The sequence below is a fragment of the Scyliorhinus torazame genome, chromosome 7 (genome assembly GCF_047496885.1).
Source record: "Scyliorhinus torazame isolate Kashiwa2021f chromosome 7, sScyTor2.1, whole genome shotgun sequence".
NCBI classification, from domain to species: Eukaryota; Metazoa; Chordata; class Chondrichthyes; order Carcharhiniformes; family Scyliorhinidae; genus Scyliorhinus; species Scyliorhinus torazame.
Genome location: NC_092713.1, coordinates 64,731,694 through 64,755,260, shown reverse-complemented (window position 1 = coordinate 64,755,260; position 23,567 = coordinate 64,731,694). Strand labels below are relative to the sequence as shown.

General features: G+C 41.8%; 1 protein-coding gene across 6 annotated transcripts in view; it reads right to left on the bottom strand.

The window, feature by feature from the left end:
* The window catches only part of mast2 (microtubule associated serine/threonine kinase 2), a 594,513-nt gene that overhangs the window by 106,461 nt on the left and 464,485 nt on the right, over positions 1 to 23,567 (bottom strand). For all 6 annotated transcript variants that reach the window (XM_072510836.1, XM_072510837.1, XM_072510838.1 and 3 more), the window contains one exon: positions 10,091 to 10,169. In XM_072510836.1, the coding sequence (XP_072366937.1) occupies positions 10,091 to 10,169 (79 nt within the window). The remainder of the gene's footprint in view (positions 1 to 10,090; positions 10,170 to 23,567) is intronic.

Here is a 23,567-nt window from a genome sequence, read left to right as displayed (position 1 = left end):
TTCAAAGGCTGATGGGGTCAGGATTGAAAGCATGCAGGTCCAACTGGTCTCTCAGTGTGCTGGTATCATCAGGAAAATGGACATTTGTATCAATAATCTTCAAAACATTGGCAGGGGTCTGGGTCTGTGGTGTGGATCCATTCTTTTTCTGTTTGCGTGACTGGCAGAACCACTATATTTGCTTACATTTTCTACATCATCTAGTCTTTCTAAACTTTATTTTTTTTTATTACCTCCACCACCTAATGTTATCATCCCTGTTTATTTGTGTGTTTGTAAACAATATATCTCAAAAACTAGTAGATGGATTTCACCGAAACTTGGTACACAGAGAAGGGAAAGCCCAAGGAAGACCTGATTAGGTTTTGGCGAGATGCGGATCTGGATCCAGAACTTAATTTTTTTTAAATGATCTATTGACATTGGGCGATAGAGTGAATTGAATTTTTTTGAAGAATGTTGTGGGTTGTTTAATTTGGAATGTTGTTGATTGTTTTAGAATGCTGTGGGTTGTCTCAGCCTCTGAGGTGCAATTTCGCACAGCTGTTAAAATGAGCAGAATTTTCAGAACAGGTTATAAGATGTAGATGGGCCTGAAGCCTCGTTCGCGAGAAGCAAACTCTTAACAAAATAATTTCTTTTTTAGCTTGAGTGATCCAGCAGGCAAGGAAAAGCCTCAAGGAGGAGTTGCATAACAGTAAGAATGTTGAGTTACCACACACCGCAGAGGTATGTGCTCTACTGAGTGTCCTCTCCACTTGTTTCTCATCCTTTTATTGTGCATTAACGTTTCTCCTTTGTCTTTTTCCTACCAACTATTTGCACATTTTTATATGCTGGCATTAATTGCCCCAACTACTGACAAATTTGAAAGTTATTTAATACACTAACTTTCTTTATGCATTTGGCGTGTTTGTAGGTTATATCGCCACCTCCTCTCCCCTTTTTATATTTTCCCATCCTTACTAAAATGCTGAATTAACTCTTAGGCTGACGAGGTGTACATATAAGAATTGTCAGAACCTGTCTTTTCAGACGCTGACTGGCAGGTGTTTCCTGCAATTTCTGTTTTTATTCCAGATTTTGAGCCATTTTTATTTGATCACTATTTTTCCTTTAAACCATTTTAAAGAAAAATACAGGATTTGGTCAGATGAAAACTGGCAGCATGGTCAAATGTTTTTAATCCAGGACCAATCTCTTGCACGATGACCTTCACAATGTTTTTCAACACTCAGTGTACATCATGTAACAATTATAGTTCAAATGTTTGGCAGCGGCATTAATAGTATTTGTAAAAAATAAACATTTCCTGATATTCACTATGTACGAGTAACATTTGGAACACAACTGGTAATTGAAATAAAGGCCTTGATTTGCTGCAATGGATTTTTTCAAAAGTGACACCAACAACTGGTAATATTGAACAATCAGTGATCCTCTCAAAATGCTTACAATGAGAGGAGATTGCTCTCGCCAATCAAAAGAAGTTGGTTAATTTGTCATTGCTGTTGCCAGCACATATTGAATCACTTAATATACAAACAGAATGGCACTTGTAAATGTAAGGAAAAATATTAGTAAATATTTTCCACATGCTCTGATTTTACCAAAAGGATAGAAACACAAATTGCTAGAGACAAGAAGAATAAGAGGCACAAAGGGCTACAAACAGCATTAAAACAAAGAGTAGTTCAAAAATAGGAGGAATCAGACAGGGAAATGTGTAGCGAACAAAGACGGGTTTAGAGCATATGTGGATAACAGCTTAAAATGTGTTAAATAACATGCAAGCCACCACATGGGATTATGATGCAGTGGCATTAACACGGACCTTAATCAAACAAGAGGTGGGATGAGCATTTAATGTTCCTGTTTACAATTATATTAAAGAGAGAGAAATATTGATCAAATATACTTTTACAACATAAGAGTTTATATAATTTAAGGTGCAAGGACAGAACCAACTTGATTAGAATTAAGCAACAATGGAGGAGCTTTTACACTGTATTATACTATGTGATGAATATCACACTGATCCCCGAATTCAGATTAAAATAAAGGAGTTTATAAGAACCATAAATTAAAACTGATGGACAGTGTGTTTTACCCAAGTAGAGTAAAAATCATTATCGCACAAGTATCTCTTTAGAAGCCATTAGGCACATGGGGAAAAACATGTATCTCACTCTTAAACTAATTAAATTGTTTTGAACAAAGACCCTAAGTAAATGATCCTTGGTTTAACAGAACATAAATCCCTTTTAATTACATGATTGCAACTATGGCTACGGCTGTGACGAAAGAGGCTATATAAAAGATAATGAAAATGTATAAGAAGAGACAGATTCACAGAGCTACCACTCACTCCCTCCTGCAAGGAGAGTGCAGTCAAGGTGTTCTGTTCCCAGGCTTTTTCATTGAACATAATGTTATGGGCCAGGGTTTAGAGAACCCCAAAGTGTATCATGGAGTTCACCTGACCCACAACTTTTACTAGATTGTGGTATGGGGAGCACACGGCCCACTCTACAGGTGTGGTACAGCAGAAATAGAAAAGTAATTTTTAAAGCAAAACAATGTTTATTCTAGGAACTCAAGTTAACCTTTTTGAAACATACAGTGAACATCTTAGCAACCATCAATTCAAATACAACCCCAAAGAATACAACACTAAGTAATCCTTAACAACTTCCCAAACAACATCCAGAAGACAGAAGAAACACGAGGGTGCTTCTCCAATATTGAACCCAAGTGTTCGCGCCGTCGTGAACGCCAGCGCGAACCGGGCCCGGGTACGACGTATTCTGGGCTGGAGCGGTTCATGCCGCTCCAGCCTCCTTACGTGGCACGCCAACCTGCGCATGCGCGGGGGACTTCTTATGCGCGCCGGCCTCGACCAAACATGGGGTCGGTGTTCAGGGGCTGGTCGCGGCAGAAAGTAGGCCGGGGGGGGGGGGGCGGCCCGCCGATCGGTGGCCCCAATTGCGGGACAGACCCCATCGGAGCGCCCCCCCGCCCCGGTGAAGAAGCCCCCCTCTTCCCCTCACAGGCCACCCCCCGACCGTTCCCGCAGAGTTCCCGCCGGCAGCGACCAGGGATGAATGGCGCCAGTAGGACTCTGTCGTATCGGCGCGACCGCTCGGCCCATCCGGGCCTGAGAATTGGCTCCCACGCCGATTCCAGCGGCCCACGCCGCGCCAAACGCGCCGGCACAAAAGGTGCCGATTCTCCGCACCTTGGAGAATCGCGCACCGGCATCGGGGCGTGGTTGCACCAATTCTCCAGGCCGGCGCGTGGCTCGGAGAATCGCCCGCCACCTTTCAACAGAAGCACATTAGGTTTACGTTCACTACTGAGAACATTTATAATTCTGAATTCACCAAACGATCAAGAGATAGTCTTTTGATGGCAGAGAGAACAGCAGTACACCTGCTTGGTCTGGCTTCAGCTCCAACACGGAAAACTAAACTAAACACATCCTGCAGCAAACAGCCTAAAATGAAAGTAAAAAGTTGACAGACAGCCCAGCTCCACCCACTCTCTGACATCACTGCAGTAGTAAATACCCATTTCTTAAAGGTACTCTCACTACAGATATTTATATCTGCAGCACGGTAGCATTGTGGATAGCACAATTGCTTCACAGCTCAAGGGTCCCAGGTTCGATTCCGGCTTGGGTCACTGTCTGTGCGGAGTCTGCACATCCTCCCCGTGTGTGCGTGGGCTTCCTCCGGGTGCTCCGGTTTCCTCCCACAGTCCAAAGATGTGTATGTTAGGTGGATTGGCCATGATAAATTGCCCTTAGTGTCCACAATTGCCCTTCGTGTTGGGTGGGGTTACTGGGTTGTGGGGATGGGGTGGAGGTGTTGACCTCGGGTGGGGTGCTCTTTCCAAGAGCTGGTGCAGACTCGATGGGCCAAATGGCCTCCTTCTGCACTGTAAATTCTATGATCTATGATATACACATCCATTTATAAACACCCATTTCTTAAATGTACTCTCACATGACAATAGTCTCTTGAGATATTGTGAGTATGTGCCTAATACCCTTTTTAGAAATGTATTAGGTAGAGATACAAAATGCTTTCGGATTTCCATGTTTAAATATATCCTTCTCTTAAAGAAGGTAGTCTGTTAGCAAATAACAAAGAACGGTTAGCAGATTATATTTTGAAGATCTGTAACTTTGTTTTTATATTCTGAAATATCTTACAATAAACTTCCACTAGAAAAATAAACTGTGTATTCACATTGAGCAAGTTTAAACTTCAAGACCCTCTTTTCGGATGTCTTAGATGATAAGGATCTACGTTGAAAATGTAGGAGGTTTGGTTTTGAGCACCTTACTCAAAAAATCTTCCATTAGAAGGTAACTGAAACTGTTTAACTGTTTAAGACCTGGAGCAGTAATCCCCCTTGTGAGTACTCTCCTGTTCTTTGCAGGAAAAATGGCTTTCCCTCCTGCGGTGGCTTTGTCAGAAATAGACTTGTAAGATTAATCATTCGGGTCCGGAAAACCCTAAACCGCTCAGAATTAAAAACCACCAAATAGCTTTATTTTTATTCACTCAAGGGATGTGGTCATTACTGGTCAGGGCAGCATTTATTGCCCATCCCTAATTGCCCTTGAGATAGGGTGGCACGGTGGTTAGCACTGCTGCCTCACAGTGCCAGGGACCCGGGTTCAATTCTGGCCTTGAGTGACTGTCTGTGTGGAGTTTTCACTTTCTTCCCATCTGTGTGGGTTTCCTCCGGGTGCTCTGGTTTCCTCCCACAGTCCAAAGATGTGCAAGTGAGGTGGGTTGGCCATGCTAAATTGCCCCTTAAGAGTCCAAAAGGTTAGGTGGGGTTGCTGGGTTACGGCGATCGGGTGGGGGTATGGGCTTTGTTAGGGGCTCTTTCAGAGGGTCGGCAGAGTTAATAGGCCGAATGGCATCCTTCTGCACTGTAGGGATTCTATTGTGATGCTGAGCTGCCTTCTTGAACAGTTATTGCAGTGTAGATATATCCACAGTGCTGTTAGGGAGGGAGTTCCAGGATTTTGACCCAGCAACAATTGAAAGAATGCAATATATTTCCAAGTCAGGATGGTGTGCAGCTTGGAGGGGAACCTTCAGGTAGCGGTGTTCCCATGTTCCTGCTGTTCTTGTCCTGATAGATGGTATTGGCTGTGGGTTTGGAAGGTGCTGTAGCAGGAGACTTGGTGAGTTCATGCATTGCATCTTGTAGTTGGTGCACACTGTGCTTAATTGTTGGAGGGGTGAATGCTTGTGGAGAGGGAGAAAGAGCAAATTTGCAGGCAAATTGCAGAAAGATGAAAGAACTTTAGAGTGATGATAATCAGAGGCTTCAATTGCAATATAGACGAGGAAAATAACAGTGTAAAGAGCAAAGGGGGGAGGAATTTCTGAAAGTGTACAAGAGAACTACCTTTAGCAACATGTTTCAAGCCCAACAAGGAAAGACGCAGTGTTTGTATCTAATTCCGGATATGAAGTGGTGCAAGTAGAGTATATTTCCCTGAGGGAACATTTGCGAAATAGTGATCACAATACCATTAGGTTGAGAGCAATTATGGAAAAGGAAAAGAAAACAACACGAAAATTCTCAACTAGAGGTGGGCTTATTTCAGTGAATTGGTAAGGGATCTTGCCCAAGTCGATTGGAATCAAAGATTGACAAGTGAGACAGTAAGTGAGTATTAGAAGACCCTCAAAGAACAGATAGTTCAGTGGCAAACTAATCACATTCTCATGAGGGGAAAAAGAATGACATGCAAAGCTCTCTGGATGACTTAAGATATAGAGCTTAAAATGAAATAGGAAAAGGTGGCTTATGAATATGAGGTTCATAAAATGACACAGAACCAAGTTGAATATTAAAAATATAGGAATATTTAGGGCAGAGAGTACATGAGAATAGATGAGCGGCTATCATAAAAGGAAACCAAAGTATAGAAATAGGTAGTCAAAGGGAATGAGGGGTCGGACAGAAAGGAGACTAGGCCCCGGGTGTAACATAGACTGAGTGCAAAATCGGAAATTTCTGCAGGAAGCGGAGCTTGCATTGCAACTTAGAATTAATCATCAGTGTTGCGTAAAAGGAGATAGGTTTGCAAACCACACGGAGTAAGGGGACACACGGAGAGGAGACTACACCTCAGTGTGACATAGGCCCAGCCGAGTACGAAAGTCAGTAATTTGATTCACATGGGAATGTGTACCTCCAGTAGCCTTAGAAGACACAAGATGAATAGTAGAAATAGAGGGTATCCTAAAGTAAGTGATCAGTTGGTGAGTATTTTCTCTTTCTCGCCTATCTAAATTACTGAATTTAAATCGAGGTAAGTGTAACAATAATTGAAATAATAGAATATAAGCGCAAGCAGAACGAGCGACATTAATTAAAATTTAATAAAATAATTAATTAGTTAATTAAAACACAATAAGAGCAGGGCATATGTTGCAGCTGTAGTATGTAGGTATAATGGACACCAGAGTTTGCCATGGCACCCACATCTGCAGTAAGTGTCTACAGCTTAAGGAATGTCAGTGCAGAGATAATGAGCTGTAGGCTTGTAAAAAAAGGTACCGGAATAATCATGGGTGATTTTAATCTTCATTGGATTGGACAAAGGTAGCCTGAGTATATTCAGCACAATTGTTTACAGCAGTATGCTCTAGTGCCAGCCGGGGAGCAGGCTATTTTAGACCTGGTACTGGGCAATGAGACAGGATTAATGAGCTCATAATAAAGGAGCCTCCAGGCAATGATGATCACAACATGATAGAATTTCTTTTTCAGTTTGAGCGTGAGAAGTGCTGGTCTAAGACTGTTGTCTGAATTTAAATAAAGGCAATTAGAAGGGTATGAGAACAGAGTTGGCTAAAGTAAACTGGAATAATAGGTTAAAAGGTAAGACAGTCGAGAACCGGTGGCAAACGTTTAAGGAGATATTTCATAACTCTAAGGAAAGAGTTTCCCTTCCATTAAGAAAAAATACTTTTATGAGAACGATGTACCATCCGTGGCTAACTAAGGAAGTTAAGGACAGTATGAAATTAAATGAAAATGTGTACAATATTGCAAACATTAGTGGTAGGGCAGAGTATTGGACAGATTTTAGAAACCAGAAAAGAATAACAAAAAAAAGTAATAAGGAGTGAGAAATTGGAGTATGAGAGAAAGTCAGGCTCAACTATTTACAATCTACATCTTGGATGAAGGGACCAAGAGTATAAGCTAAATTTGCTTATGACACAAAGATGGATAGGAAAGTAAGTTGGAAAGTAAGTTGTCAAGAGGACATAAAGAATAAACAACGGAATTTAGATAAACTAAGGGAGTGGATAAAAATGTGGCAGATGGAGTGTAATGTGGGAAGGAAGAATAAAAAAGCAGTACATTTTTGAACATAAAAAGATTGCAAAACTCTACGGTATAGAGGGATTTGGGTGTACTGGTACATGTATCACAAAAGACTAGCATGCAGATAGAGCAAGTGATTAGGAAAGCAAATGGAATGTTGGTGCTTATTTCGAGGGGAATTGAGTACTAAAAGTAGAAAAGTGTTGCTACAACTGTACAGGGCATTAGTGAAGCCACTTAAGAAAGAATACGATTGCAATAGAAGCAGTTCAGAGAGGATTCACTTGACTGATTCCTGGGATGAAGGGGTTACCTGAGGAGGAAAGATTGAGCAGGTTGGGCTTTAGAAGAATGACAGATGATCTTATTGAAACAGATAAGATCCTGAAGGTACTTGACAAAGTGGATGCTGAGGTGATGTGTCCCCTTTTGGGGGAATCCAGCACTAGGGAAAACAGTTCCAATAATAGAGGTCTCTCATTTAAGACAGAGACGAGGAAAAATATTTTCTCTCAGAAGGTCACTAGTCTGGAATTCTCTTCCCCAGACATCAGTGGAGGCTGGGTCATTAAATATATTCAAGGTTGAGTTAAGACAGATTTTGATCGACAAGAAAGTCAAGGATTATGGGGCCAGATAGTAAAGGGATGTTGAGATCACAATCAGACCACCTATGATCTTATTGAATGGTGGAGCTATTTGCCTACTCCTGCTCCTGAATATTGAGAAAAGTAGGGCAAATTTGACACTAAAAGGGTGATCTTGCAGAGGACATTGGTTGAGATGCGAAATGAGTGCACCTATTTCCCCAAAAGGAAGGGGATGCTGTGAAGGAGGAAGCAGTAGAGACATTGGAGAGAAATAAAAATAGATATGATATACTTGAAAGATTGACAGGACCAAAAAGGAAAGGCATGGAGTGCAAATGGAGTTCTTTCGATGTTGCTAAAGGGAGTAAATTGTGGAGGCACTGGTCACAATATTCCAAATTCTCCTGAGATACCGAGTGGTGCCAGAGGACTTCAAATGTTACATTTCTACTCAAAACGGGGAGCAGATAAATTCTGCAGGTCAGTCAGCCTGATGGCATTGGAGGGAGACATTAATGCGGGCCAAAATTAATTGGCACTTGAAAAAATATGGGCAAGTAAATGAAAGCCAGCATTGATTTGTTAAAGACAAATTATCTTTGGTTTGATTGAATTATTTGATTAAATAAGATAGAGGATTTAGGGTATTGCAATTAATATTTTGTACATGGACTTTCAAAGGTGTTTGGTAACATACCAAAGAAGTGTTAGCAAAATTGAGCACATTGGATTAGAGGGGATTGGCTGTGTGGATATGAAATTGGTTAAAGGATAGAAAGCAAAGAAATCATAAGCTGTTCTTTTTCCAGACTGAAGCGAAGTGTGCAAAGATGTTGTCCCAGAGGTTTGTGTTGGGACGATTACTCTTTATGTTATATATTCATTACCTGGACTATGCGCATAATTTCAAACTTTGCAGAGGATGCCAAACTTTGAAATATAGTAACGTGAGGAAGATAGTGCTTCAAAAAGACAGACAAACTGGTGAAATAGTAGATACATGGCAGGTGAAATTAAATGTAGAGAAGTGTGAAATGATTAATTTCAGTAGGAAGTTGAAGAGTGGCAACCAGGTGATTCAATTTTAAAATGGCTGTAGTAATAGAAAGACCCAGAGGTTTATGCATACAAGTATCTGAAGGTGGCAGAATATTGAAAATGTTGTGACAAATGCATCTTAAGCTGAACCTTTAGGCTCCAGTTAGAATGTTGGGTTCTATTCTAGGCACCATACCTTAACAAGGATACAAAGGCCTGATAAGATGTGCAGAGGGGCTTTAAGAGAATGGTACCAGGGATGAAAGTCTTAATTATATGGAAAGGCAAGAGAAACTGGGGTTGTTCTCATTAGAGAAGGTTAAGCAGAGATTTGATAGAGATATTCAAAATCATGAAGGGTTTTGAGAGGGTAAACAAAGAGAAACTTTCCCGTGTCAGAAGGGACAGCAACAAGAGACCACAGAGATAAGTTAGCCAAAGAGCCAGAGGCAACACGAGGAAAAAAGCTTTTGCTCAGTGAGTTGCCACAATCTGGAATGTACTTCTGAAAAAGTGGTGGAAACAGATTCAATAATACTTACAAGGGAGTTGGATATTACTTGAAATAGAGAAAATGTCAGGGCTACAGGAAGGATCAGGGAAGTGGAACGAATTGGAACATTCTTTCAAAGACCTATCATAGGTATGGTAAACCAAATGGTCCCCTGCTTCGCTGTATTGTCGTTTGATCTTATGATTCAATATGAGACCACAGGATCACAGTATCAGCAGAACACAAGATACAATTAATAATACTCTTTAACACTGCAATGAAGTTAGTGAAAATCCCCTAGTCACCACACTACGGCGCCTGTTCGGGTACACTGAAGGAGAATTCGGAATGTCCAATTCACCTAATAAGTACATCTTTCGGGACTTGTGGGAGGAAACCGGAGCACCCGGAGGAAACCCCCACAGACACGGGGAGAACGTGCAGACTCCACAAAGACGGTGACCCAAGCCGGGAATCGAACCAGGGTCCCTGGCGCTGTGAAGCAACAGTGCTAACCACTGTGCTAGCGCTCATTTTTTGTGTGTGCGGGGGTGCTCAATCAATTGCTACTAGTCTATGAAAAATAATCAATACATACAGATACTGTGGAACTGGGTGTATTGGTTCCATATCCAGAAGAAGGCAGGGAGGCCAGCGACCATCGGCGTCCATCCGTCCTGGAGATTTGGAAGGAGAAAATACAGAATGGTGACAAGGTATAAGCTTTTTTCGAGTTGCAAATAATCTTCAAACAGGTGAAAGATATTCTGCATAGGGCATTACTTGAACTCCAATGCTCTGTCCCATCCAGTGAATTCCCAATTACAATTATCCCATCAGTGACTCTTAAAAAGTAGAGATCAGGTATAATTCCAGGACTGAATACAGAAAGACAGCATCATCTCTCACACCAATGAGGTTAACAGCTTCAGGATCTTATTTATTCTTTCAGCCAGATTTTAATACCCGAGGTTTGGCAAATTGAAGGAAGTGAAAGAAAAATGGCAAAACCTTATTTTTTTAAACTCGGCGACAGCCTCAGCTCTTTAAAAAAGTGTTACGGGGATCAATGTCGACATGCGCTGCTAAACCTGACCCATCTCTGCCCCAACCCCCCACTATCCCATAAACATGTGTACTTTTAACATGTGTATTTCTGGTTCTAGCTATAATAAAGAGACTTGGCCCACTTGGATTCTTCAGCCTAAATGTCAGGGATGTTTCATTTTTGAGGGCATGTCACTGAAAACATTTCAGTTTCTGCTAAAGATTAAAAAATAGTACTTGGAGTTGGAGATGACTCAGCTATATTGATTGCCTGTAAACAATTTGAAATCTTTTATTGGTATCAATGAAGTATAATCTTAGGAATCAGGCAATTGACTTGACCTAGTCTCGCACCAGCAAAGTACTATCTTAATCCTTTTCTATTTGTGTTGATCTTCAACTTGAATCTTCTCTTCAGCATCACTGTTGGCTGGAGCTTTCAACCAATCTATGGTAAATATTTTGCTACACTACATGCAGAGAAATCATGACAGGCCAGTTGAACTATGGTGACAGAGCACATAGTAGTGGTTCATGCTGCTCATAAAACACAGCTGTGAACTTTGAGCCAGTATATTTCTGTCCTTAAGAATCTAGATTAAATGTATATATTGATGACTTACAACAAAATATCAGAATAGGAGGTTACTGTAGTTGGGCTTTCTTTAATATATCAACCGATTCTTACAGGAAAGTAGACTCAATATTACAAATCACTTTGGTGACAAGAATATTCACCACTGAAGAATGTTCAAGTTATTTAGAATCTATAATATATAAAATAGTCTGATTTCAATGATTTTCAAATGACGTTTGCTGGATTACAAAGATGGGAGTGAAACTTTGGGAGTTCTTAGCAGCTAAATTCAAGGTTTTATAACATTAGTGTGTTTTGGACCTGTCTCTTTAATTTTGGGTTAAATGGAGGAATGAAGGGTATCATGTGACCTGTTCTGAATTGTGCTGACAAAAAGCTTGGCTAGGAAAGGTTAAAGGGGTCCAGGATGTTTTACTGAGAAGGCACAAGATATTCACACTGTAAACAATGATCAGGACAGCTGTGCTGACAGTGAATAGGCTCTTGCGTTCCAAGTCTCAGAGAAGTGCGAGGAATTTCAGGATTTGTATGCAGTTATACTTTAAATTGCCTATTTAATTTCAAAATAGAATGGAACTGAGAGTCCAAAGGATAGCTACATAGCATTTCTACCTGGACACAAGGCCAATGTGATTCATGTTGAGATGGGTGTTGAGAACGGAAGAGTCCATAGCAAGTCATTGTAGAATCTAACGACAAGTTTTCTTAAAAATATCACTGACCCTCCCACAGGGGTTCAATCTACAAGAATGAGAGAGCGAAGAGAGAGAGAGGGTGAAAGAAACAAGAAGACTGAAAGATTCACCTAACTTTCGCTAGAGGGAGTGATCTTCAGGCTAACTTTCACAGTGAAAGCCATTTCTGGGATTAGAAGTTATCTGGCTCTAAAAGAAAAATAAAGGAAGTAAGCCCTCGGGAACCAAGCATTACAGAGGACTGGTTCTGGTAGAATAAAGTGTCTTCTTGGGGGGACAGACTCAAGTCTAATGGGTGTTTTTCATTCATTCTGTAGAAGGGACTTTAGTTGGCGGATTAGCTGCCTTAAATACCTTGTATTATTTATGGGCAGATGAGGCACCACTAAATATGCCCAGGCTATGTGTGAGACCGCTGGAAAAATACACGCAAAGGTGCGACCAAAAGAGGGAAATACACACCCCTTTAAACCTGGAGATCAAGTATATGTGAAAGCATTAAACAAAGATTATTTTTCTCCTAGGTGGAAAGGACCACACCAAGTGCTGCTAACAGCCCGAACAGCCTTTAAAGTCAAAGAAAAGCCAGATTGGATCCACGCAACTCGGTGTAAACTACATCATACAGAGCTTTGAGAGTACCAGCGAAACGCTGTCCCGAAGAGAATGACGACGTTGATGTTTTTATATATAATCATATTAATCCAACATCATGTAGAGGGTAAACTGAACACTAACACCTTGATATACATGTCTCACTCATACGCAGAGAGGGTAAATAAATCCAGTTGTTGGTTTTGTACACAAATTCCCAGATGCTCCGGGCAGGGCATCCCCGTGCGGCCCATCCCATTCACCAGTAACGAGATAGCCGAGTGGGCCCGAAGACGGAATAATACAGGGCATGGTGAAGATACACAGGATATATTTAGCACACTGGGCTAAATCACTGGCTTTTAAGCAGACTAAGGCAGGCCAGCAGCACGGTTCAATTCTCGTACCAGCCTCCCCGAACAGGCGCTGGAATGTGGCGACTAGGGGTAACTTCATTGAAGCCTACTCGTGACAATAAGCGATTTTCATTTCATTTCATGTTAGATTGGAGATCAGCTGGATACGATATGAATAGGTTTAAAGGATGGTGGTGGCCTAGATTTAATGTACCACGCCAACCGTCCTGTTTGATCCTTCCCAATTACACTGGAGTACCAAAGGGTAGCATATGCTTAAGGAAACATAAAACATATGGGACCTACCCAGTAGGGATGAGTCAGTGCGACCAGACCTTGAATTGGCAACCCCCTATGCCCTGTCTTACAGTTAAAGGGCTATTCATCTTTGACTGGTCAGCGGTTGAAAATCGTACTAGTGGAGGCCCCTGAGGAGGGGATCCGATCAGACCAATGATGACTGATAGTAAAGGAAACCTGACCGCATATAACGGCACGTATTTTATCTGTGGACGCAAGGCGTACCCGTGGTTACCAGAGATTTGAGGGCTCCTGCTATTTGGGATATGTGTAGTCCCTTATGTACATCACGTCCAGCAACTGCAGGACCATCCCCACCACATGACGACACGAAGTGTTGTGAAATGGGCACAAATGCTGGGATTAATGATACCACCATTAGGAATAGCCACTGATGCATACGAACTACGCAACATCCTTGAGCAGGTAGCTAATGACACTGCAGTAGCTGTTAACCAAATAGAAACTGAGATGGTTGCTATAAGAGTGGTTGCCCTACAGAATAGGATGGCTCTTGATTTCTTGTTATCTGAAAAGGGAGGTACTTGTGCCCTGATTGGCAGTGACTGCTTCACATACATCCCTGATAACTCAGAGAAAATTGATAATCTGGTGGATCACATTCATAGAGAGGTTGCACGATTGCATGAGGATGGGATTTTGGCTTTGGATGGTTGGGAACATTAGGACAGAGGATTGTGATTTGGATTATAAACATTATTGTGATCCTGATTGTCGTATGGTTACTGTTTAAATGTTGCTCGGGATGTTACCAGGGCATGGGGGCGCGTATGTCAGCGTTGCCTCCATGGTCCCAGCCACTTAACAATCAGGTACCTATCATACGTCCATTCCCTTTACATGAGAACCCACTCGTTGCTGCTGAGGACACTGTAATGTACTAACATGTGTTGATCATAAGATCAACAAGGAGGGAATTGTAGAAGGGACTTTAGTTGGCGGATTAGCTGCCTTAAATACCTTGTATTATTTTAATCAGGTGCTTGACTATATTTCATGGAAATAAGTACTTAGCGAAGCATGGATATATAGCCTTATTTTTAGTCAAAAAGTTTGAAGTTCTGTATGAAACAGTCGGAAGGTCACACGATGTAAACAGGCGTACAGCTGCACATTGTTTTGCTTAGGCGAGGAACTCAAGGCCTGTTATTAAACTTTGCTTGCTTTCTGTCTCCTTGTTTAATCTCAAGAATGCCTCTCTGTCCTAGATATTGCTTATGATATTATATAAATTACTCGCCTTACCTTTGTAAAGCAGGGACATTTGGAAAGACTGCAGTCATTCTAATTCCCTCCACGAACTTTGTGTTAAATAAAGGACCTTTTGCGAAAACACGAAGTGCTGACTATTTTTTTTCTTCAACACATTCTAAATGTTAAATGGGAAATATTTTCTGTAGTTTAAGAGTATAAATTGCCTACTAAAATAGTATTTAGTCAATGCTGCTTTTAGTTTATTCGATAAAAAGTAAAAGTCTTAAAACTGGAAATCATGTTTTATGATCCTTTTGGCCATTCAAGGGAAGTTTGAATTTTTTTTTTTTTTTTAAAAGTTATTGGTCTCCACCGGAATCATAATATTATTTTAAACATAGAATTGATTTAATTGATCCTCACCTACAGTGGCTCCATACAAAGTGCTGAGTGGAGAGAATTGGAAGCTTTCCTAGATTTGCTTGGCTTCACAGCATAAGAGGTGGGTATTGGTTCTTCCTGGTTTATTTATGCTCCTTACTACCGTGTTGCCATCTGTTCAGTCATTAATTTACAAAAGACCTGCACTTTGCAGAATAGCAGAGCTATACATACTACTGCCAGTACGAAAGTCACAGATATTTTTAAGAATAAAGAATGAAACAAAGAGAAGAGGGTACATAAGTACCTGTACTAAGTTACTAGGACCTTAAAATGTTTAATGTAAATAATCAAAACACTAGAAACAAAATATTACAATAACAGTCGAGATGTATCGCAGGAGAAATTAAATGTTACAGACATCTCTGAAACTTGGCTCTATTTTGAAACTGGGCCAGAGTCGCACTGAACATGAGCCATCTGGCAGAAGAACAAATGCCACTCGAAGTAGCCCTCACTAATAGCACCCAAGAGAAGAGCATCACAAATGCAAAAGCTGCTAACCTCAACCAAAAATGTGTGCATAGATTTGGTTCTTGCTATTCATGAGACTGATAATGTTCTGCAGTGCCCATCAGTTGTAGAAGGTTTCAAGCGAAACAGAAGAGGCTGAGAGATTTCACTACAAGGTCACCCGGGCATGTGCTGGAGTTGGTAACAAATAACTGGGGTAACTCCTCCCCAATAACCTCTACTTACTGGAGCAATGGACTTCAGTTTTAGCTCAGTTGGCTGGACAGCTGATTTGTGATACAGAGCGAGGCCTACAGCGCGGGTTCAATTCCCGTACCAGTAGAGGTTATTCGTGAAGGCCCCGCCTTCTCAACCTTGCCTCTCGCCTGAGGTGTGGTGATCCTCAGGTTAAATGATTCCAATGAGCTCTTCCTGTCAAAGAGGAAAGCAGCCTACGGTCATCTGGGACTATGGTGACTTACTTACTTTTACTATATATAGGTTAAGTGTTCCTTATCCGAAATTCCGAAAACTGTAAAATTTCAAAATCCACACTTTCTTTCAAGCGCTAATGTGACGTCACAAATGGGAAATTCCACAAGGCTCCTGTGCGGTGCGCTGTTCCCAACACGCGCCGCCCGTGCACAATTCCCAACGCATGCCGCAAGTGCACAGTTGCCAATGCGCACTGCACAGGCATAGTTCCCAATGTTCTGCACATGCGCAGTTCCCAACGCGTGTCTCACATGCACAGTTCCCAATGTGTGCCACATCTGCGCAGTTCCCAATGCGTGCTGCATCTGCATAGTTCAAAATGCGTGCTGCATCTGCGCAGTTCCCAATGCGTGCCGCATATGCGCAGTTCCCAATGGGCACCACATCTGCTCAGTATATTCAAAAAAAATTCCAAAATCCAATACACTCGGCCCCAAGCATTTCGGATAAGGGATGCTCAACCTGTATATCTAAATTTCACAGTGGCCCTGAGACGGTATTTGCAAAACATTTTAAAAATAGGAGCAGTAATCAATAATTCAGTTCCTTGAGCCTGCTTTGCTACTCAATCAGGCTCCTTTGACAGCATCTTCCAAGCACACAACTACTATCATCCAGAAGGACAAGGGCAGCAGACACATGGGAACACCACCACATGGAAGTTTGCCTCCAAGCCACTCACCATCCTGACTTAGAAATATATCACTGGTCCTTCACTGTCATTGGGATCAAAATCCTCAAACTCCCTCCCTAACAGCACTGTGGGTGTACCTACAACACATGGACTGCAGCTCACCACCACCTCTCAACGTCAATTAGGGATGGGCAACAAATGTTGGCTTAGCCAGCGACGCCAATATCCCACAAATGAAACTTTTAAAAAATCACGTTGGTCTTCTATCTCCGCACCACCTTCCAACACTATCCCATATCGTATTCCTTTAGCATGCAAAATCTAACAAACTCTGACCTTGAACATACTCAACAACTACCTGAACATTCATAGTCATCTGAAACAGAGAATTCCAAAGGTTCACAACCTTTCAGGTGAAACAGCTGAATCATCAGCAGATGCATGGGAACGCCACTTGCAAGTTCCCTCAAAGCCACATACCATTCTGACTTGGAAATATTTCACCATTCCTTCACTGTCACTGGGTTAAAATCCTGGAATATTCTCCCTAGCAACACTGTGCATATACCTACAACGTATGGACCAAAATGGTTCAAGAATGCAGCACACCATCACTTTCTCATTGGTAATGACGGATGGGTGACACCCACACCCCATATAATAATTTTTTTAAATGTCCTACCGCTTATTCTGAGACACAGAATCCTAGCTCCAGATTCACCAGCAGCAAAAACACCCTCCCAGAATCTATCATCAAGCACCTTGAAAATTTGATAGTTTTCAACAAGGTTACCTCTCATTCTTCTGAGCTACAGGGAATAGGCCTAGTCTATTCAATCGCTGCTCAGGGGACAACCTCTTCATCCCTGGAATCAGTCTGGTGAACTTTTGCTGTCCTCCCTATGTGCCATTGAGGTAGATGATTAGCCATGATCTACCTGAATGGCAGAGCAGGCTTGATGGGCCAAATGGCCAACTCCTGCTCCTAGGTTCCCTCGGAGGTAAATATATGCTTTCATAGGTAAGGGCATCACCATGAGGATAGCTGGCCAACAGTGACACTACCATCAATGGATTTAGCCTGATCAAGCAAGCTTATATGGCTGAAAATATAATGCTAGTACTAGATTATAAGAGAGCATAGGTTACAAAATGACAGCTTGAGTAAGCTTGAAATGGGGATAGATTTAGATGAAGATATTTTCAGCATTGCTGAAAGATGTGCTAATTAGAAAAATCATGCTGATGCATAAAGAATCCACGTATGTCCCCTAACAGCCCCTGGGGCTGGTTTAGCACAGGGCTAAATAGCTAGCTTTTAAAGCAGACCAAGGCAGGCCAGCAGCGTGGGTTCAATTCCTGTACCAGCCTCCCCAAACTGGCGCCGGAATGTGGCGACTAGGGGCTTTTCACAGTAACTTCATTTGAAGCCTACTTGTGACAATAAGCGATTTTCATTTCATTTCAAGTCAAAAGAGCATGTGGTAAAATAAGGGAATAAGAAAAGCCAATTTATCTGTGCCAAATTTTGTTTGATACCGTCTTTATCAGATTATGGTTAGCATGTTCTACTATTCAATTAATAATGATTGATCTGTAATGTCATATCTTCAACCCCCAGATATCCCTGGATATCCTCACCGATCAAATATTTATCAATCTCTTGAAAATGTCAGTTTAGACAGCATACACAGTATTTAGGGAAAGTAAGTTACAAATTTCCACCACCCCTGATCTGAAGAAAATACTTGCTGACTTCATCTTAAATGGCTTAGCTCCAAATTGAAGAATCATCACCTTCATTCTGGATTCTCCTACTAGGAGAAATTGCATTTATGTATTTTATCTAGCCCATTAAATTCCCAAATAATTTCAAATGTCTCCGGTATATCACCATTCAACTTTTAAAACTAAAGGAACACAAGCCAAACTTATGCAACTGTCCTCTTAATTTAACCTTAAAACCCTGGTGAATATGTACTGTACCCCTTCAAAAGACCAATGCATCTTCCTGAAGGTCTGTGCCCAAAACTGAACTGGACCATGAAAAGACTGTACAAAAAAATTTCCCAGAATTTTTCCGTTTTGTTGATCAAAAGATTTTTTTTGCTTCCCCCAGGAGAGAATGAGACTGGAGGGGAGGGCAAGAGGGTTGGGGAATGGCAGGCAGGGGTTTTGGATTGATTTGTATCAGATTAATTGAAATGTCTTATAGTGGGCACTAGACCAGAAGCTTACTTGAAGCTGGTTTCATATAAAGGATGACCCACCAACATATGCCCCAATTATCTAACTTATTTTGCTTCAACAAGAGTACATAAATTAAGGAAAGCCAGCAAGGATCTGTTAAAAGCAAATCACCTTTGACTAAGTCAATTGTATTTTTTCATAAGTTAACAGAGGGTTGATGAGGGTAACACACTGATGTGGTGTACACGGATTTCCAAAATATGTTTGATAAAGTGCCATCTGTTAGGCTTTCCAGCAAAGTGGCACATGATATTTAATGGAACATAGGAACAGGAGGAGGTCATTCAGCCCCTCGTGCCTATCCCACTCTTTAATAAGATCATGGCTGATCTGTGGCCTAACTCCATTTACCTTCCTTTGGCCCATATCCCACAATATCTTTGCTTATCAAAAATCTATCTATCTCGGATTTAAATTTAACAACTGTTCTAGCTTTAACCCCTGTACAATGGAGAGTGTTCCAAACTTCTTTGGAGTGAAGAAGTGCTTCCTAGCATCTCTCCTGAATGGTCTAGCCCTAACTTTTACACTATTCACCCTGGTTATCGACTCTCCAACTAATGGAAATAGTTTATCATTATGTACTCCGTCTTTCCCGGTTAATATATATAAATTTTAATTCATTTTTATAGGGTGTGGGAGTTGCTGGTTAGGCCAGCATTTATTGCCCATCCCTTGTTGCCCTTCAGAAGGTGGTGGTGAGTTGCCTTCTTGGATCACTGCAGTCCCTGAGTGGAAGGTACACCCACAGTGCCGTTCAGGAGGGAGTTCCAGGACTTTTCCCCAGCGACAGTAAAGGAACTGTGATATATTGCCAAGTCAGGGTGGTGGGAGACTTGGAGGGAACTTCCAGGTGGTGGGGTTCCCAGGTATCTCCTGCTCTCATACTTCTGGATGGTAACGGCCGTGGATTTGGAAGGTGCTGTCTAAGAAACTTTGGCGAATTATTGCAGTGCATCTTGCAGATGGTACACACGGCTACCACTGTTCGTCAATGGTGGTGAGTTTGAATGTTTGTGGAACGAGGGAGGTGGGGCGGAATCAAGCGAGCTGCTTTGTCCTGGATGGTGTCGAGTTTGTCCTGGATGGCGTTGTTGGAGCTGCAGTCATCCAGGCAAGTGGAGAGTATTCCATTTCACCCCTGACTTGTGCCTTGTAGATGGTGGACAGGCCTTTTGTGGTGGTGGTGGTGGTGGGGGGGAAGACTCAGCCATGGTAATGTCATTGAATGTCACGGTGCGATGAATAGATCCTCTCTTGTCGGAGATGGTCATTGTCTGGCACTTTTGGCGCTGAATGTAACTTGCCACCCCAAACCTGGATATTGTCCAGGTCTTGCTGCATTTGGACATGGACTGCTTCATTAACCGAGGAGTCACGAATGGTGCTGAACATTGTGCAGTCATCTGCGAACATCCCAACTTCTAACGCTATGATGGAAGGGAGGTCGTTGATGAAGCAGCTGAAGGTGGTCGAGCCTAGGATACTACCCTGAGGAATTCCTGCAGTGATGTCCTAGAGCTGAGATGATTGACCAACAACCACCACAACCATCTCCCTTTGTGCCAGGTTTGAGTCCAACCAGCGGAACTTTTTTCCCCGATTCCCATTGACTCCAGTTTAGCTCGGTCTCCTTGATGTCATATTCGGTCAAATGCTGCCTTGATGTCAAGGGCAGTGACTCTCACCTCACCTCTGGCATTCAGCTCTTTTGTCCATGTTTGAACCAAGACTGTAATGAGGTCAAGATCTTAGTGACCCTGGCAGAACCCAAATTGAGCGACCATGAGCATGTTATTGTTGTGTAAGTGCCGCTTGATAGCACTGTTGTTGACTCCATCACTTTGCTGATGATAGAGAGTAGACGGACAGGGCGGTAATTGGCTGGGTTGGATTTGTCCTGTTTCTTGTGTACAGGACACACCTGGTTAATTTTCCACATTTCTGGGTAGATGCCAGTGTTGTAGCTGTACTGGAATAGCTTTGCTAGGGGTGTAGCAGGTTCTGGAGCACAAGTTTTCAGTACTATTGCCGAAATATTGTCAGGGTTCATAGCGTTTGGAGAGTTTAGTGCCTTCAGCTGTTTCGTGATATCACGTAGAATGAATCGTATTGGCTGAAGACGGACATCTATGATGCTGGGGACCTCCAGAGGAGACCGATCTGGCTGAAGATTGTGTGCGAATGTCTCAGCCTTGGTCTTTTGCACATATGTGCTGGCTCCTCCACCATTGAAGGTGGGGATATTTGAGGAGCCTCCTCCTCCACCAATCACAGCTGGATGTGGCAGGACAGCAGAGCTTAGATCTGATGCATTTGTTGTGGAATCACTAAGCTCTGTCTATTACTTGCTGCTTATGCTGTTTGGAACACAAGTAGACATGTGTTGTAGATTCACCAGGTTGACACCTCATTTTTAGGTAAATACTTTGATCGGATCATCCCTTAACCTTCTAAACTCTCGCGAAAACAGGCCTAATTTATGTAATCTCGCCTCGTAATTTAACCACCATAATCCAGGTATAATTTTAGTAAATCCATTTTACACTCCCTCCAAGGCCAAAATATCCTTCCTAAGGTATGGTGCCCAGAACTGCTCACACTACTCCAAGTAGGGTTTTGTAAAGATGCAGCATAATTCCTGTGTCTCTATACTCCAATCCTTTAGATATAAAGGCTCGCATTCCATTAGCCTTCTGGATTATTTTCTGCACTTTAAGGATCTGGACCCCCATCCTCTGTACCGAACCTCTTTGCTCTATCCTTTTTTAGTCCAAAATGGATAATCTCACACTTGCTTACTTTGAATTCCATCTGCCACAAATTTTTCCATTCAACTAGTCTGTCAATATCGCCTTGCAATTTTAAACTATCATCTAGGCTGTCTACAATGCCAATTAACTTCCTATCACCAGCAAATTTGGATGTACGACTTTCTGTGCCATTGTCCAAGTCATTAGTGAATAATGTGAATAATTGAGGCCCCCAACACAGATCCTGTGATCCCACTGATCACCTCCTGTCAATTAGAGTATTCACCATTACCCCCACTCTCTGCTGCCTGCCACTCAACTAATTTCCTAATGCTAAGTGTGAGGTGACACATTCTTCCAGGAAGAATGAGGAGAACTATATAAAATAAATTTGCTAAGCCAAAAAAAGGGCATGCAAAGAGCCTGGGGTACCTCTGGACAAACTTTGTACAGGACAGAGCAGTTTGAGGTTAAAAATGCATGTTACACCCTGAGTTTAGTAAATAGAGGCATAGGGTAAAAAAGCAAGGATGTTTTGCTGAACTTTACACTGGGTCGGCCTCAATTGGAGTCTCGTGTTCTATTGTGGGCATGACACATTAAGAAAGATATAATGACTTTTGAGATGGTGCAGAAAAGATTTGTGAGAGTAGTTCTGGGGGTGAGAGGCTTCAGTTAGGTGGCTAGATGGTGAAGCTGGGGCTGCTCCACTTAGAGAAGGTTGAGAGGAGACTTGATAGACATGTTCAAAGTATGAAGGGTCTGGACAGCATCGTTAATGCGAAACTGGCAGAAAGGTTAAGTGCCAAACAACCAATGGCGACATAAGAAAAACTTATTTTTGCAGCAAATGAAAACAAAGGTAGTTTTAAGGGATTTATACTTGTATTGGTTAAAAAAAATGCAGAGATCTGAAGAGCAGCCAGTTACAGAAACTAGAGAAATAAAGACAAGTTTCCAAGAAGTCTGAGGTTAAAGCACTAGAGAAGAGCACTGTTCAGTAAAGACAGACTGAGCTGAGAAGAAAGCCTGAAGCGATTCTCAGGTTTGTGAGATTTTACTACAGCCCGTGGAACAGGGATTGAGATAATGATGGAAATCAGTGGCTGGATCTCAGAGGTTGTGTAAAAGCATTTAAGACAAAGAAACCCTGAAAAGGAGTTGGTGTCAAACCCTGGACTGGATTCACTGTTAAAAGTGGAATGGAAGTTCTGTTTGAAAGTGCAATTTGTAAAACCTGGACTGGATTTTGGAATGCAAACTGCCAAGGGAAAGCATTGTTATGATATCAGAATTTAAAGTGTGATTTTGGGAGTGAAGTCTGAAAAAATTTGTGTGACAATCATCTGCGGGTTCTGAGGAGAATCACAGTCACAACTTGGGTTCGTGGCATTGTGTATATTTGGCCACAATCATCTTGTGAATTTAAAAGGGACTTTTTGTGCTAAAGAGACCATTGTAGCTTAAGATGTACTTTGTAATCCATGTTAATCCGAAAATCTGTGTATTTGTTAAGATAAGGAAGGGAAGTAAAACAGTATTGTATTATAATCCAACTTTTCATGATTAATACATGTGTTTTTCAAGTTTTTAAAGCTAATTAACGGTCCTGTGACTCTATTCCTCCATGATTGATAAAGAAAAAGTAAAATCTAGGGTCTTTTGAGCCAGGGTTCCATTCAGGGATCTTCCCGTCCAGTTGTAACACCAACTGGGATCGTAACATTAGAATCTGGAATGCACTGCCGGAACATGTGGCGAAGGCAGATTTACTCTGGTGAATGGAATTGGATAAGTATAAGAGGAAAACATTGCAGGGCTACAAGGAATTGGGGGGGGGAGGGGGGGGGGGTGAGACTAGTTAATTTGTTCTTGCAGAGAGTTAGCACGGGCACAATTGCCTAAACTACCTCCTGTGCTGCAAACATTCTACAATTATTGTTTTTTTCTTTTGGGGAAGAGATTCGTATGTCGAAGCAATCTCCTGGAGTTAGTCTGGGTGTGAACCACAACAGTGGAATATGTGACTGAGTGATGCAAAGGGTGGCTGATTTTCAGGAAATGCCATTATTCATCAGGCCAAGGTTAGAGGAAACTCCCAAGGATTCTTGGTGTCAAAGCCAATATAGAATATAATGGGGTGGTTCTGGACCATTTTTTGAATCACAGCAAACTATGCGAGTGGAACAAGACTTTTTGTAACTCAAAATCTTTGCACTGTGAATTGACGAACAACAAAAGTAG